Source organism: Corythoichthys intestinalis, chromosome 3 (genome assembly GCF_030265065.1).
Source record: "Corythoichthys intestinalis isolate RoL2023-P3 chromosome 3, ASM3026506v1, whole genome shotgun sequence".
Lineage (NCBI taxonomy): Eukaryota > Metazoa > Chordata > Actinopteri > Syngnathiformes > Syngnathidae > Corythoichthys > Corythoichthys intestinalis.
Window position 1 is genome coordinate 11,782,427 of NC_080397.1, and position 18,094 is coordinate 11,800,520.

Sequence of the window (18,094 nt, forward strand, 5' to 3'; positions counted from 1 at the left end):
AGTTTGAGAGGCTGGAAAGGGTTGAATGACCACTTAGAATGCATTTGAAAAATCACATAAACAACCTGGAGCCCTGGTTGAAATACTAGATAACCTTGGTTTCTTCCCACATTCCAAAAGATGTAAATGTTAGGTAATTTAAAGACTCCAGATTGTTTTTGTGAATGTATATGGGTCAGCATATGCTCTGTAATTTTCTAGTCCAGGGTGTATCCTGCATTTAGCAAGTCAGTGAATCTTCAGAAAATGAGGAGTCAGATATTCACAACAGCATCGGAGTGTGAGCCAAGCTCTCCTTTTACTGTCAGGACTAAACAAATTGGGTGTACTTGGGGCTAGTGCTGTGCGTTACGGAAAAAAAGTCTATCAAGATTTTTGGTCACACTATCACTATGCCACGAAACTTTCAGACTGCTGTAAATTAAGTTGGCATAATATGATTAAAAGAAAACTCACCACTAGAGATGTCCCGATCGATCTTTATTTCCCAACGCAGAGAAGATATATCAATTGGTAGCACTACGCACAGTCATGGTTCCACTTCCCATCATGCATTTGGGCATGGCTACAGTATCATTTACTGAAAGCTCAACAAATACACTAGATGGCAATATTTAGTCACAATATACAAAGTCACAAGTCTTTCTATCCGTGGATCCCTCTCACAGAAAGAATGTTAATAATGTAAATGCCATCTTGAGGATTTATTGTAATAATAAACAAATACAGTACTTATGTACTGTATGTTGAATGTATATATTCGCCCGAGTTTTATTAGTTTTTTTCTTAATGCATTGCCAAAATGTATATGATCGGGAAAAATGATCGGGAATGATTGGAATTGAATCGGGAGCAAAAAAAAGCAATCGGATCGGGAAACATCGGGATCAGCAGATACTCAAACTAAAACGATCGAGATCGGATCGGGAGCAAAAAAACATGATCGGAACAACCCTACTCACTACTACTGATATTGGAACGAATTGTGTTGTCTGTGTGGATTAATGTGTAAGGTATTTTCACTTGTCGTGCATTCATTACTCACTTTTGCTATTGATAGGCACATCTTTAGGGCAACTGGTGGTACTAACATGGCATATAGAATCCCAAAATGTCAAATGGTGACAAGTGATAAACTCATTTAAATTCACAGCAGAGGAAGAGCAACAAGCGCTTCTTTTTAACGATGGCATGCATAACTGGCGGCCATTTTTGGTTAGAAACTCAATCTCGAAAAGTACATAGGCCTATATGTAACATAGCACCAACACATTACTTCTTAGAACTTGCCGATACTGATGACATTATTTTAGTGCTGTATCGGTACCAATACTAGTACGTACTGGTATCGGTGCAAAGCTAATTAATAATTGAAAAGTCAGGGTGTTTTTTTTTTTGCTGTAGTAATTTTTATAGTATACTTGTTGCAAGCCGTGAAAATATGGACGGCGGAGCCGCGGAGGTACACAAATGTTCCATGAGACGGACTTTGGACATGCCCGGTTTACGGTAACAAATTATTCACGCAGAGTCAGCATTGTAGTGAGCACTTTCAGTCCCGTGGAGCTCATTCAAACGATTGAGACACCTTACATCACATTGTCTTAAACACACGATCAGCTGGTGATCTCACCCTGAAGAGAGTAAGGTTACTTCAGGCCATAAATGGGTGTCTCTCAGCAATTTATTGCTGTTGTGCAATGCTGGGTGTTGTATTTTCTTTCTTTGGAACACGTGTATGATTGTATATTATTACTTCCACTGACCAAATGTAGTCTTAAGTAATATTTGTAATTTATCAAAGCCCAATTTAACATGAACTATTAATGAAGGAGCGATAGCACCACACTGGAGGGTAAATATATATTGGAAATATAAATTCCAGGGTAGAATTTTTTTTTTTTCAGAGCTAATCTGTACCCACAGTTTATGCTGTACTCAAAATTTGCTAATCTGTTCAAACAGATTACTAAACTGTACCCAGTTTGCCAATCTGTACCCACAGATTGCTAATCTGTATCAACAGATTACTAAACTGCACCCAACGGTTTACTAAACTGGACGCAGTTTGCTAATCTGTACCCACAGATTACTAGATTGTACCCGGTTTACCAAACTCCCTCGATCTGGGGCTCCATGCAAGATCTCACCCAGTGGCGTCAAAATGATAACAAGAACGGTGAGCAAAAATCCCAGAACCACTCGGGAGGACCTAGTGAATGACCTACGGAGAGCTGGGACCACAGTAACAAAGACTAATATCAGTAACAATGCTCCACCAGGGACTCAAATCCTGCGCTGCCAGACGTGTCCCCCTGCTGAAGAAAGTACACGTCCAGGCCCGTCTGCTGTTCGCTAGAGAGCATTTGGATGATCCAGAAGAGGACTGGGAGAATGTGTTATGGTCAGATGAAACCAAAATAGACCTTTTTGGTAGAAACACAGGTTCTCGTGTTTGGAGGAGAAAGAATAGTGAATTGCATCCGAAGAACACCATACCCACTGTGAAGCATGGGGGTGGAAACATCATGCTTTGGGGCTGTTTTTCTGCAAAGGGACCAGGACGACTGATCTGTGTAAAGGAAAGAATGAATGGGGCAATGTATCGAGATATTTCGAGAGAAAATCTCCTTCCATCAGCAAGGGCATTGAAGATGAGACGTGGCTGGGTCTTTCAGCATGGCAATGTTCCCAACACACATCCAGGGCAACAAAGGAGTGGCTTCGTGAGAAGCATTTCATTGTCCTGGAGTGGCCTAGCCAGTCTCCAGATCTCAACCCCAAAGAAAATCTGTGGAGGGAGTTGAAAGTCCGTGTTGCCCAACGACAGCCCCAAAACATCACTGCTCTAGAAGAGATCTGCATGGAGGAATGGGCCAAAATACCAGCAACAGTGTGTGAAAAGCTTGTGAAGAGTTACAGAAAACGTTTGGCTTCCGTTACTGCCAACAAAGGGTACACAACAAAGTATTGAGATGAACCTTTGGTGTTGACCGAAAACCTATTTTGCACCATGATTTGCAAATAAATTCTTTAAAAATCAAACAATGTGATTTTCAGTTTTTTCCCCCCACATTCTGTCTCTCACGGTTGAGGTTTACCCATGTCAACAATTACAGGCCTCTCTAATCTGTTCAAGCAGGAGAATTTGCATAATTGGTGGTTGACTAAATACTTATTTGCCCCACTGTATATACAGCAGTCTTCATCATTCACAGAGGAAGCCCCGTATCCTGGATTCACCGGTATTATATGAATATAATGTGGTCATGGTGTGTGGTCAAAGTCTTCCAAACTAGAGCTATTCAAGTCATCTCATTAAATTCTTCTAGTTTTAATATCGCAATATATCATAAACATCCCCAAAAGTCGCAATGTATGTTTTTTCCCCAATATTGTTCAGGTACTAGTACTAATACTATGTTCTAGTACTAAACCGTGGGTACAATTTAGTAATCTGTGGGTACAGATGAGCTGTGAAAAATAGTTTTGACAGTTTGACTGTGATGAGAAAGTTTTAAACTCATTGGCTTCAATGGAAAACAGAGTTAAACTACTTATCATGGTTTAATGCAAAGGTGTAGGTTTGCATAGGGATGGTAGGGACATAACACTAACCTTTTAACTTTTCAGGAGGCTCATATTGTCCCCACCAACTTTTAAGCAACCTTATTTGCATATAATAATGAGCTCAGTTATATACCGGTAAGTAATTTTGTGTACCAACTTTTAAGCAACCTTATTTGCATATAATAACTAGTTCAGTTATTTAAGTAATTTTGTGTAATTGTGTCTTTCCAAATGCTGTAAGGATAGAATTGATCCTACATTATTAAATGAATTATTTTCATTATGTTAAGACTTATTTTTTTTCACTTGCTAAATGTGCCGGTCCATTTTTTTCCTCCCAAATGCATGTTTGATTAGCTGATGACTTGCATTTATTGAATTTTTTTAAATTTACTACATTTATTTATTTTTGAAGGGTTTTTATTTGCAGCCAATGCAGACATTTTTTTCCCCAAATAATCACACATTAATCAGAGTCGAGGTAAAATGTAAGTATGTAAATATAATTTTTGTTCAAGTATTGCAATTTAAATTTGCTAATGAAATCCAGACATTTATTCTGGAAGTTTTCAAAATTTTTCTTTAGTACTTTTAGAAAATGAAGGAATCTGACCTCTTAGTTCAGACTGCCAGAATCACACCAGCCGAACCGCCGGACCCATGCTGGCACAGCTCCAACGACACAGGCCGGCGGAAATCCGACAACCCGTCTAAAAGGCCAAACTCTGCGCGTTCACCTTAGTCTTAACCCCTTGTACTGACTCAGTTTTGAAAGATTTAAAGAAGGCTCACCGAGAACAAGTTGACAATTTATTCAGGTCGACAGCGATCAAACAGCAAATAGGTCCTCGACAGAGCGGTAATTCTGGATTCAGGGTCAGCAAAACAACAAGCACATCGGAATGTCCCCGAGAAGCGACAGTTGTTAGCTAAATGTTCAGTCTTTTTGAAGTCTGCGGTACAGTGGGTCGGACGAAGGGTGTGCAGGTGGGCAGATTTGGGCGGTCAAGTTTGTGTGTCACCTTTCGTTGCTGGGTCATGGTTGCTAAGGCAACTGAGATGGGAGGTTCAGCATGCAAGGGCCGATAAGCCAGTCCGCTTCACTGTGTCAAACGGCATGGCGTATAGTCTGCTTGTTTCCTTAAATTATGATTAAATGCTTCATTATGACAAATGTGTTAGAATAATACAGTTATACGGTGCATTCGAGAAAAGGTACTAACTCCTTCAAAAACAAAGGTTTTAATCAAACGGTATATCACCTGACCAATACAAATGAAAGCTAGTATACGTCAATACAGATTTATTTTGCATTTATCATTTAGCCTATCAATTAATTAGGTTCATATTTGTAAGAAATGTAGCTCTGACCCATGTTCACCCAATCTGTTTGGTCTTATTAATGTCCCGTCCCCAGCAAAAAGTGTACATGCAGGTTATGCTTTTATACCATCCCTACCAATGTTGATATCAAACGTATGCCCTTTGTTTAATGGGTCTTTATATTGCAAAAGTATACAAATTTATTAGCGATGTGTGAATCTTTTGAGTGTGAATTGTTGTACCGTTGTGACATTCTTGTATCCATAAAAAAAAAAAAAAAATTAAAAAAATTGTTCAATTTACAACTGTGGGCTTTTGACATTACATTTTCTTGTAATCAGACTTGTAACTTGAAAATGTTTGAGCCAAATTACTTCTTCGTACACAATACAAAAGGTCAGCGTTGTTGTACTTTCATTAGATGGGAATTTTGACAACTATGGATGATTAAAGCTCAATTTGGAGGGTCTAGAGTTGTGCAATATGTTTTTTTTTATATGTGATTTTTTTTTTTGGTGTGGGCTGTAATAAACACAAACAAACACACAGTATATTTATGTATATGCACCACATTGTAGAACAATTTGGAAAATGATTTTTATGCCAATTCCGAAATTGCAGTTTTTGTTCCCCTATCATGTCAAGTTTTTGCTTCAGTTCTCCTGAGACCCGAGCTTTTTTTTGTTGTTTTGCAATGCATTTTTTATTCCGCTTTGATGTTCAAAATCTAATGTCCTCAAATGAGTACCCGGTTTCAGAGGATCAAACCCGAGAGTCCTGAAGTTGAACCCACCAGAAAAGAGCTGTAAACGTAAAAACAAATAATATTAAACATTAACATTGCAGACATGCTTGTTTCTTTCAAACTTCATTTTATGTCAATATTAGAACATTTTTCTAAAACAAGCGCATATGTTAAGTATAAAAATAAATAAATCTGCAAAGCTGTAACCACAACATCCTACGGTGACTTTTTGCAAATTGGAATATTTTTTTATATCAAGTACAAGGTGCAAAAAGTAATATTATCGTGATTGCCAGTGGATGATTGACCAATTATAATATGTAGCCAATGTTTAGCAGAGATGAGCTCAACTATTTGCACTGTCATGAACTCACTGGCAGCCATTGAGAGCAGTAAATGTCTAATTCAGTGGTTATCAAGCATTTTATAGAAGTACCAACTCAAGGAACATGTGGCTCTCCAGGTACCAACATCAGAGCTAACATTAACTTTGGCTGACTGGCACAAGACAGAGAACCAGTCAAAAGTGAGTTGGACGTCCGTCGCCGTCAACGGCATCCCATGTAGTAGGCCAAAATGTCATGAAAAAGGCAGGGCTTTTCTTTATTTTTATAAGCCATGGTTGGAGCATTGCACTTAGATTTTGGGGAAAAATATGAAACTGTAATGTACTTCAAAAGAGATTGGGCATCTCACGCTCTCAATGGCACTGAAATATGAGCGTTCACGGAATGACAATTAGTTTTCCAGTTTTTATTTGGAGTCCCTTGCACTGTGGCAGCGGTTGCGTGTCTCGTCTTGCACACGGCACTTTCCATCATTCATCATGTGGCGCTAATGCAATTATCACGGGGTTTCCTCCCTTTCCTTCCTCAATCACAACAAAATGACAGCAATGCAAGGATGAATCATTGAGTCGACAGGATTACCTTTGAAACTCACTGGCTTCTACTTCTACTGCATAGTACTTTGTCCTTTCGCAACCATGGCCATCTGTTGACCTCTGTATTTACATTTTCTAACCAAGGAGTCAACAACCTTTTGGAGAATGTTCCTTACTTTTTGAGCACCGATTAACTCTTAGACTGACATTGACTGTGCTAGACGTCCAGTTCATTTCAGTTCATTTGAACTGGGCTAGATGTTCTATGCAGTAATAGCAACCTATGCATTAATGTTACACCTCCTCCAATGACAAGTCCATTTTTCCAATCATTTACTTTGGGATTTTCATTCCGGACACATCAGGAAGTGGATCAGGCTTGTTTTGTGTCTGCTAAGGCACTGATTTCCTGTCTCCATATTTGTCCTCGAGGTCACTAAACTCTTCTTGTTCTTCTTCATCAAAAAAGTCATCATCGCTTTCCAAGTCTTCTAGCTCCTTCTTTTTGCACCTTTTTTCTTTCTTTTTGCCGTCTTTATCCTCCTCTTCTTCTTGTTCTAGATGTGAGTTAACTCTGTAATAGTGGGATGAAATGTGTTACTGTTATAAAATTGTAGTACAACTGCTGCTGCTCCCAAATGTATTAGCAGTGCTCAAGTTTCACTCTAAGGTACACTACCATTCAAAAGTTTGGGGTCACCCAGACAATTTTGTGTTTTCCTTCAAAAGTCACATTTTTAAAATTAGTTTTAAGATGAATAGAAAATATAGTCAAGACATTGACAAGGTTGGAAATAAGTGTTTTTATTTCAAATAAGAATTTTCTCCTTCAAACTTTGCTTTTATTTAAGAATGCTCATTTTGCAACAATTACAGCTTTGCAGACCTATGGTGTACTAGCTGTTAATTTGTTGAGGAGACGGAAGAGAAGAGAAACTTCACGCTTCCAGAAGCACCTCCCACAAGTTGGATTGGCTTGATGGGCTTGATGATCCGACAACAGCTTAATGGGTTTGAGATCTGTTGACTGTGTTGGCCACTCCATTACAGATAGAATACCAGCTGCCTGCTTCTTTCCTAAATAGTTCTTGTATAATTTGGAGGCGTGCTTTGGGTCACTGTGATGATGTAGGATGAAATTAACTCCAATCAAGCATGGGTATGCCATGGTGTTGCAAAATGAAGTGATAGCCTTCTTTATTTAAAATCCCATTGATCTTGTACAAATCTCCCACTTTACCAGCACCAAAGCAACCCTAGACCATCACAATACCTTCACCATTGTCGACAGATGACATCAGGCACTCTTCCAGCATCTTTTCAGTTGTTTTGTGTGCCACAAATGTTCTTTTCTTTGATCCAAAGTCCAAACACCTCAAACTTTGTCTATCCATCACATTTTTTTCCAATCTTCCTCTGTCCAATGTCTGTGTTCTTTTGCCCATATTAATGGTTTCCTTTTATTATCCAGTCCCAAATGAAGCTTTTTCTTTTGCCATGCTGCCTGAAAACCAGCATCACGGAGTAGTCTCTTCACTGTCGACATTGACACTGGCGTTTTATGGGTACTATTTAATGAAGCAGTTACATGAGGACCTGTGAGCCATCTATTTCTCAAAAGAGTGACTTATGTACTTGTCTTCTTGCTCGGTTGTGCAGCAGGGCCTCCCGCCTCTCTTTTCTACTCTGGTTTGTGCTGCTCTCTGAAGGGAGTAGTACACAGCGTTATAGGAAATCTTCAATTTCTTGGCAATTTCTCTTATGGAATAGCTTTCATTTCAAAGAACAGATTGTCGAGTTTCACATGAAAGTTGTCTTTTTCTGGCCATTTTGAGAGTTTAATCAAACCCACAAAGGTGATGCTCCAGATACCCAACTAGCTCAAAGGAAGTTCAGTTTTAGAGCTTCTCTAACCACCTAAACTGTTTTGAGCTGAGCCAACATAATTGCACTAGGTTTTCTAATCATCTATTATCTTTCTAAGGCAGGGATCTCCAAACCCGTCCTCGAGGGCCGCTGTGGGTCCTGGTTTTTGTTCATACCGATCAAGCACAGACCTTTTAACCAATGCGGTTTCAACTAAAACAAGCAGCAACTGACCTCAATCAACTGATTGCACTTATAAAACACCAGATTGGTGAAAAGGTGTGGTCTTGTTTTGTTGGAATGAAATCCTGCACCCACTGCGGCCCTATATGGAATAGTTTGGAGACCACTGTTCTAAGGCAACTATCAAGCACAATGTACCATTAGAACACTGGAGTGAGTTTGCTGTAAATCGGCCCCTTCACAAAACTACGTAGATATTGCATTAAAACTGGACATTTCCAGCTAGGATAGTCATCTACCACATTAATAATGTATAGAGTGTTTTTCTGATTATAGTGATGTTATTTCCATTGAAAAGAAACCGTGCTTTTCTTTCAAAAAGAAGGAAATTTCTAAAAGACCCCCAACTTTTGAACGGTAGTGTATGTGTGACAATAAGGTTGTATTTGTGCTTTTTAATCAGTTTAACTTTTATTAAATTTGATCTAATAATTTAAAAAATGTGAATAATAGATTTTTGCCCCCCAAATAAAAGGTATTTTTGCTTACTTCTACGCATTGACTGACGTTTTTGAAATATTCAGTACCTCAAACTATTTCTAGTTGAACACAATTTTTTTTTTTTTTTTTTTTACATATTTGTAATGTAGCTTAAGTGCGACCTCTAGTGAATAAAATGAGTAACAACAGTTCATTCAACTGAAAAATACCAGTCAATATGTCCAATATGACCAATGCTAATATCTAGTAGTAATGTTGCACCGATACAATTTTTTGCCTCCCGAATCCGGTACCTGGCTGCGTGATATCGGCTGATGCCGATAATGTACCCATACATTAAAAAAAAAAAAAAATGTTATACTTTTTTTAAAACACAAAATTACTGCATTCTCATTCCAACGTAAATTAACAGCGATTATGACTTGGTCAGACACTGCTTAACTCATTGTCTGCCATTAATGGTGCTAGACGTCCAATCAGTTTGAAGTGGGAGGGATGCTCCCACTTCAAACGAAATGGATGTCTACTAGAGTTAAACTCATTTCAATTCACAGCAGTTTTGAAGCCACGCGATTTGACGTCTATAATCATCTAAGGAAGGGTAACGAGCACTCCCTTTTATTTATTTTTTTACAGCGGGCTACATAGTTGGCGGCCATCCGTAGGTAAACTAAATCTCGTAGGATCAATGCTTTATTTCTTAGGACTCCCCGATAATGATAACGTCATTTTAGTGCCTTATCGGTGCAACACTATTTAGTAGTGTGTTGAATATTGCTTAATATTCTAATCAAGATTAATAAAAAAAACAATTATTTCTGATGGGTTGATGAGAAGGTAGCGGACCAGCCACTTACGGGATGACAATGTCCTCTTTCTTGCCACACTTGCAGCATATCTCCAGCTGAAGAGAGCAGGGTTTACAAATGACATGATAAGCATCTTTCACAGTCTTCTGAGAACACTTGACGCTGAAATAGAAGAACATGCACATGTCGTAAGGGTGGGAATCTCTGGGTACCTCCTGATACTGTACCGTTTGCGATAGGAGGGGCTCACGATAAGGATGAACTCTTAATATGGAGATACAACAGTTATCTATGCATGGGTCAGGAAATCAATTTACAACATTCTACGATACAGCTATTAATGAGAAAAACTATTTCTAAATGGCAAAAATAATATTTCTTGCACTGTTGCAGACAATCGGTCCCCCCAAAAATTTCTGTGCAACATTTCTGCAAATAAATACAGCAACTCCATATTATTGCAACATTCTTGTAAACAAACTCATTAGATTCATTCATTTGCCTCCTCAAGGTCAAAATGAATTGGTCATCTAGTGCTGCCAATGGCACCCAATGAGGTAACATACTATTCTCGTGGAAAATTTTGAAATCAACCTGTTGGTTCCCTTTTAAAACCATATATCGATTCTTGGGACCATAGTAATAACCTATTTGGATACAAAGTATCGCGATACATCATCATTTCGCCAAGGGTGGACATCTTTTGAAAAATTAGTTTAACTAGTAAGTCGCCATTGTTGCTGATGATGCAATGCACTCTGGGCGGTGACGTCACTGGGCAGCGCTGCAGGACTTCCACAGTGTCACTCGTTAGCTACATAAACATGTTGTCGGTTCTGCCCTTCCAATTTGAACCTGAAAATTTAAGACGAAAAGGGATGACACAGGACAGCACTGTCGATATTTCACAAAACGGTCAGCAAAAGCAATTAAATGAAGGTCTCCAGTGGGATTCGAACCCGCATTTCCCGTGCGACAGACGAGCGCACCACAGGACTTTACTTCCGCGTGACATTAAATCATGATTTTTGTTAGAAAGCAATCACAACCCACATGCGTTGTCTGTCTGTGCGGTAAAACCTGAAAGGGAAACGCAACTGAAAAGAAAGTGCGGCTGGCTTGACCACGGAATTTGAAAATGCGGCTCACTTCAGACAGCAAGCAGACAACAATAACATGGGGATTGCATAAAAAGGGTTAATTAAACACACACAAAAAAAAACACACGATCGCGAAATAGGAGAGACAAAAAGGGTCCATGACAGTAGGTCGGGTTAAATAAAAAAAAAAAAAAAAAAAAAAAAAAAAAAACGTGGTGAGAGGCAGACAAACAAACAAAAAAAAGGCAATGATGCAACGAGCAACGAAGGGAAATACAAACTATCAACTGGGAGCAAGTCAATATCTTGGCAAGCCGCCTAGGATCGGTTTAAGGACACTGCTGATAAACTGGAATTGGATGCAGGTACGACGTTGGGAACTCATCCCACATCTGACCAGCAGCAGAATGTGACAAAATCAGGCCGTTCGTTACACTAGCTTCCCTTGCTAGCTAGCACAGCTATTTAGCACAGCTATTCTGCCAGTCCATCCCAACCACATCATCATCACCATCAGCGTGCATTGCGTGCGTAAAACATAGCGTCATCTAGGTCAAAACATGTACTACATATTATAGATTTTCAAATCAATTGCAATAAAGTTTCTAACAACATTATTTTAGTAAAATAGAACAATTGTGGCTTATCAGAGCCTACAAGTATTTAAGTCCGAAATTCCCTTTAAAATGAAAACATTATGATTATGGTTTTAATGTCAAATTATTATAACTCATAATAACATTTATCTTTTAAGAATTACATGTCTTTTTATTAGTAGTACCAATTAATAGCATCACTCAAAAATACCTCTACTCTTCAAATCAGAAGCGTTTAAAAAAAAAAAAAAAAAAAATTTATCATACACACACACACATATATATCCATATTATATATATCACGTATACATGTATATGGCGGAAAACACAGACAAGGCTGAAAAAGCAGTTTCTGCTCTTGCACCCCTCTTTAAAATAAAGAGCTGTAATTTAACCCAAAAGAACTGTTGTGTTTGATAGAACAAAATGTCTATATGCTGCCATAGCAGTTTCATGGCGCATTTAGCCCCCAACCTATTTTTAATTTGTCAGTTTTACCCTGGAGACCCATTTACAGACACAGCACAATTGCTTTTCCTTCAACCCAGACATAAAAAGAAGGTAAGTAATTATACTTATTATTCGAAATGTCCATCATTTCTAGCACAGAATCATTCATTGATGTCTAATACTTAAAGAAAACTACTTTAAAAAAGTATTCACATATTTTAAACTTTTAAACAAAATACATCACAATGAAAAAGATAAGTGTCTGTAAATAGGTCACGGATATCTACCACATATCGCTTAATTGTATTTTTTTGTTAGTGTCGCATCTTCCCCGATATCTTAGATGATAAATAATTGATCTACAACAATAATCCATGTCTGTGATTTCTGCATCGCGGCCCTTGTTATAATTACCGTGTTTCACCCATAAAATCCCACAAAAGTCCGGCTGTGGCAATTCACAGCTGCGTCTTGCCACTCGGTTATACATGCTACACGGAGGTTTTGAATCGAAATAAGTTTAGAACGCGATAATATCTCGTTGAAATCATAGTGTCTTTAATTATGCTCTCTTATAATCTCACCTCGAATTGGGGTTTAGGGGTTTAATTTTTTATTTTTTTTAAAAATGCCCTCCAGTTCAAAATGTTTCTTCCCCCAGAAAATTGAGATTTTAAGCTTACCAATGGTGTATCACACATGCAAATGGGACAACTTTAAAATTTTGGGCCAAATTATTTCAGAGTGGAACTTTAAGTCACCTGAGTGTTTTCCGCCATATATGATGGCAGTATTGCCACGAGTCTTAAAACTTTTATATTTGTCTCCCACAATAATTATTCTCTACGTATAGTTTTACCGTTTATTGTGCCCCCAACGGAAACCCCCCCCCACGCATATCGCTATAATGTCGCGCCCCTAACATATACTGCGTCTAGGCATGATTGTATACATTCCATTTGACCTACCATTTCTTGGGCTGTGTTAGAGTTTTATATTTGTTGTACTTCACTTTCCACTCGAGCACATCCTTGCAGCGTTGACAGAGTCCATCGTGGATCTTGGAGTTTGCCTTCTACATTTACAAACACATGTCAAAGAACAGATTACATTCTATTCAATCACTTCAATGTACTCAAAATCGACTTCCACGCGCTAGTTGCATTTCGGCGGCCAATGATTTCTTTAGACCAAGTCTTACCTTTGCTTGTACACTCGCTCCAAATTTGTCGTTTTTGTAAGCGGTGGTGTTTTGGTGTTTTTGGGCTCGCGAACGAGACGCGTTACCCCTCTGTGTACTCATAATAGATATTCGTTAGCTGACTCTAACTAGTTTTTCTACTAAACTACACGCTGCTGGACAACTGAACCGGAAGTACTTCTCATGTTTCCGTTTTTTGAGTAAGTTTCACTGTCACAATAAAAATGTTCGATTACATCGAAATTATAATTATAATTATAATCGTAAAAACAACAAATCGGAAAAGCTACATATAGAAATGTTAGCTTATTAGTTGCAAAGTCGCCAGGGCACAATAACCAAGCAACTTTCATAGCTTTTTTTTTTTTGTGTGAACTCCATTTTAAACAACATCAGGGACAAATGACACAGTAAAAATATAATGAAAATTATAAAATACGCTACTGATATATTCTGGCTTTAGAGTTGCACACCACAATATATAAGCTAGATATAGCTAATGCACTCTGTGAGCCCACCAAGACTGCTGCTATCAAGAATCGGCCATTTTGTGTCAGTGCCGCTCGATAAATATAACACTATAGTGACAATTGAGCATGTAATTTGAAACGGCGATGAATGACTCAATTGTCAACAGTTATTTAAACGGCTTGGTTTTTCAAACATGGCAAGGATACAGTCGATTAACGGCATAGTTATTTTTTCCCCCAATATCGTGCCTGAATCACACCCATGTCAAATATGATTTGTAATGAACAAAACTGTTTATGTCGCCCATTTATTAGAACATTAGTGGAGAAAATCACTTAAATCAGGTTCTCTGCAGAAAAACGACCAGAGGCACAATGCCTTAAGACGACAACTTTCACAGCCGAGTGAAACTACGATTTTCGGGGAGTAAAAAAAAAAAAAAAAAAAAAAAAAAATAATAATAATAAAATACTAGAATATAAAATAATTGCTAACATTACTTGGTCAGACATTGCTCTCAATAGCCAAAATGTTGTTTGCTCGGTTGGTATCTTAAAGCACTGTGAAAAATGAAGTATTTTAATTTGACATAGAGCGCTGCCCTCAACATGACTCAAAAGCGCAGATTTAAACCTCTCTCCTAGTTTTTATTTGGCACCGATTGACCATGGAAAACCGGAGATATGATCCTTTCAATTTCATAATAGCAACTATGAAGGAACTATTTAAACGAGGAACTATTTTCTCCGCTAGAGGGCACTCATGCTCTTTGGGCAAATAATGCTTAATTTCTGTCTTTTCTTTTTTTTTTCCCTCACCGGAATTCAATTTTTTGTTTTGTTTGTTTTGTATTTGTGTAACGGGTGTTTGTACAGTATAATTATAACAACATTTCATAAAATAGTAATTACAATTAGTGATGGGACGAAATGAGCCGAGGTTCCGAAGCTTGTGTCGAGTAATGGGAGGGGGGTTTCCACGAAGCTTGTAGCGAGGCGCGCTTCATTTCGGCAAAACCCGGAAATGATGACGTGGGAAGCCTCGCTGGCGGCCGGCTGAATCTCGTGAGTGCTTCGGAAGTGATCCAACGTTTGGCGCACATTGCAAAAACAGGACAGACTACGGTATAAATTGGTTGCAAAACGCAATGGCGATCGCCTGTTATCTCACATTTTGTGGATTTCGGGCTCCTGTACTTGTTACATCTGTGCGCAACAGTGCAACCAGTGCAATCTTTTTTCGAGCCTTGTCCTTTGCTTGCGATGGAACCTGCGCGAAAAGAGCGATCCTCCCCTGTATGGGAACATTTTGATTTGATTGCTTTCAATAAGGTAAGGGAGAAAAACTACTTTAATATAAATGTGAGTGTGTGTGTGTACCTATCTGAACCAAACATCAACAGAATGAACAATCCATTAGTGTACTGGGAGGCACAAAAGAATACCTACCCAAATTTATATAAACTGGCACTCACATTTCTCTGCACCCCAGCTTCATCTGTGCCTTGTGAAAGAATATTTTCTAAAGCTGGTGAAATATTTTCCCCCCCCAAAAAAAGAAACTGTTTAAAGCCAGCCACTGTGGGAAAACTATTATTTCTAAATAAAAATGAATAACAAATTACCCTTAGCACTTGTTGTATTTTGTTCACATACTAAATTACTAACACAAGCACATTCATATCTTTGTCTTAAGCAAATAGCCATTGAATTCTTAACAATGTTGACCTCTTGGGCTTCTAGACCACTTGATGGCGCCATAGGGTAATTGAAGCACCATGAAGCTTTGCTACATGTGCAAACCAATTGGCTGCAAAGCTTCATTGCTTCATGAGGCTTCATTTGGCCATCACTAATTACAATAAAAACTCCCCAAAAATACCATTGTTTAAAAAAATCAATTAGAAAACAAGCAGTTACTCACAATGTTACTCATTACTTGAGCATTCTTTTCACTAGATACTTTTTTTTTTTTTTTACTTGTACCTGAGTACGTTTTTAGATGACTTCTTTTACTTTTACTTGAGTATTTTTATTTTGAAGTATTGCTAATTGAGTACAATTTTTGACTACACTACCCACCTCTGCCGCCAACTCTTTTGACTTTTCGCATCTAGTTCTATATATGATATCTATAATAGGTGTTCTCATAGGTATCAAATGTCCCACCTATCGTTAATGTTAATTGGTTGTCGTGGACATCAGTCAGGAACGTCACCCACCCTTACATGCAAAGACGACCCGCCCATTTAAAAGATACAAACTATGCAATTGGTCGGTATGCCCTGCGAACGCAGTGCCAATTGGTTTCCGAATCTGTCAATCACCAGCCTTTATCCGCTCGTGGCGGCGATGTCTCATGACTACATCTCATTATGAGTCAAGCGATACTGCTATTAACTGCGAGACGATCCGCGAAACAGATTGATGCCGAACCGCAAATAAGTTTATAAATTAGCGTCTATTTTGTCCTCACCTATGTTACGTTTAGAACGCCTAGAAATTTATGTTTCTTGACTCGATTAACAACATTCGGGATTCTATGGTGAGGGAACCGAGCGCAGGAAGAAAAAGGAACCGTCACGGAAGCTGCCAAAAGTGGACGACGGAGCCTTTTCATCTCGACAACCGGATACTCCTGCCTCGTGATTATATTTGCATCTCTTCCTGTCGTCTTGAAGGATCATATACATTCATTGGCTTGGTTTGAAGATAATACCAAAGGTGTCGCTAGAAAACTGAGAGGAAACAACCGATATCTAGGTAATGTCACTGAGTCACTGACAGGCATCCTCATATTCTTGCTTTATTCTTTTTAAAAACGAAAAAAAAAAAAAAAAAAAACAGCACTCATTAACACGTATCGGTGTGTATCGCTAATTACAAACACCCAACGAGTCACTGCAGCCTCAACCAACCAGTTTAGAATCCGTGTAATCTCGCTCACTGCTGTCTTTTCCACCATTTTAGAGTGCCCGGCAATGCACCACGAGTAGGGCGAAAACGATGAACTGATGTTTCTTGTTTTTTTTTTTCCCGGGAAAAACGTTCCCTTGCCTCCGTGCATTTAGCCGCTGTGATCCTTCACTTGAACATATCAGGAAGCGTTCGTGAGGTACTGTTAATTAAAAATAAACGCAGACCACCTCTGTATCAACAAATTGCAGCAGCACTTTCGATGCAAACACTCCATCAAAGTTGGACTCAATAAGATGTGCTTCATTACCAACTTTAGACTAATTTGATACTCAGGACCTCGACAGTCTTGTTAGCAATTTTTCTCTGGTGGGATTTGGCTCTAGGGCTGCCACAAACGATGATTTTAATAGTCTATTAATGACCGATTAATCCAATCATGTGGCTCTTTTCATCTTTCTGTTGTGAATTTAAATTGGTTTTGAATTGGGAGGGCTTGCAGCGAATGAACGGCACTGGCAGCCCTCTTACCTCAAATTGATTGGACGTGTATCGCCGTCAATGGCAGCCAATGAGTAAAGAGTACAGTAGGCATGTGTCGGTATGAGATTCTGATGATATGATAACATTAAGCAAAAATTTCACGGTATCGTGGTATTGCAATTACAGCTCTAAAATGTGTTTCTCTAAAATATCTGGGTTTAAAAAACAAAAAACGTTATTTTCCATTGAACAGGATTTTTATTTTTCAAAACATATTAGCGAATCGGAACATAAGTCTAATGTTAAGTTAAAATAAATTACAAAAAAATTAACAGAAAATAATGGAAATATTCTAAATAAAATAAATGCAGTCCTTTTGGTGAGCCTAAACCCACAGCTACAGCTCAACATTATTTCCATCAGAACAAAAATATTTGAATTATTTTTCATGAAAAGCACGTGTGTATGACTTGAATCATGTTTACAATATACACACACTTTTTTTCTCAACACAGACAGTTGCTAGAGAGAAAAAAAGCACATTTTACCACTGCTAGACACACTAAACACGCTGGAGTTAACACTAGTAGCTGGTGGAAAACGTTCATGACAGTGTTTACTAGGCCTGCATAATATATCGTTTGAACATCTGGATCGCAATGTACGCATGCGCAATAGTTCCATCGCAGGACGTGCGATTTTTTATTTTTCCTTTTTTTTTTTTTCTCCATTTAAGCAGCAATTGTGCAGACACGTGACTTCCTGGATTCATTATAGATAACCTATATCTTTATCATTCACAAATAAATCCCTTAGTCTGGATATGACTAGGGATCCCAATGGCATATTTTTGCACCCGCGTCTGAGTCCAAGTCACCTGATTTTGAGAATCTGCAGAGACTGAGGCCCGATTCGATATCGAAACTTTATTATATTATTATTTTAATTGCTTTGACGCTCACGCTGCCTAGAACAGCCTCTCACACATTGAATGAGTT

The 18,094-nt window shown here is 38.4% G+C and overlaps 2 protein-coding genes across 3 annotated transcripts in view; one reads left to right on the plus strand and one right to left on the minus strand.

The window, feature by feature from the left end:
* Positions 1–3,129: 3,129 nt before the first annotated feature.
* On the minus strand, positions 3,130–13,411 carry c3h9orf85 (chromosome 3 C9orf85 homolog). Its single transcript, XM_057833050.1, has 4 exons — positions 13,228–13,411; positions 12,995–13,101; positions 9,929–10,042; positions 3,130–7,095 (listed from the first exon to the last, which is right to left on the minus strand). The coding sequence occupies exons 1-4, from the start codon at positions 13,327–13,329 to the stop codon at positions 6,915–6,917; spliced, it is 504 nt and encodes a 167-aa protein (XP_057689033.1). The 5' UTR covers positions 13,330–13,411; the 3' UTR covers positions 3,130–6,914.
* A 2,631-nt stretch (positions 13,412–16,042) lies between these two features.
* abhd17b (abhydrolase domain containing 17B, depalmitoylase) overlaps positions 16,043–18,094 on the plus strand; it is a 29,014-nt gene continuing 26,962 nt past the window's right edge. Inside the window, exon 1 of one of the 2 annotated variants that reach the window (XM_057832067.1) lies at positions 16,043–16,460. The gene's annotated coding sequence lies outside the window, so the exon portion shown is untranslated. Of the gene's footprint in view, positions 16,461–16,517; positions 16,813–18,094 lie in introns of those variants that run through there. The other variant, XM_057832068.1, reaches the window with a different exon arrangement.

Coding starts and splice junctions, on each gene's coding strand:
- c3h9orf85 (XM_057833050.1), bottom strand. CDS start 13,329: ATGAGTACACAGAGGGGTAACGCGTCTCGTTCGCGAGCCCAAAAACAC. Junction 13,102..13,227: donor GAGCGAGTGTACAAGCAAAG/GTAAGACTTGGT, acceptor TTGTAAATGTAG/AAGGCAAACTCCAAGATCCA. Junction 7,096..9,928: donor AAAGAGGACATTGTCATCCC/GTAAGTGGCTGG, acceptor CCACTATTACAG/AGTTAACTCACATCTAGAAC.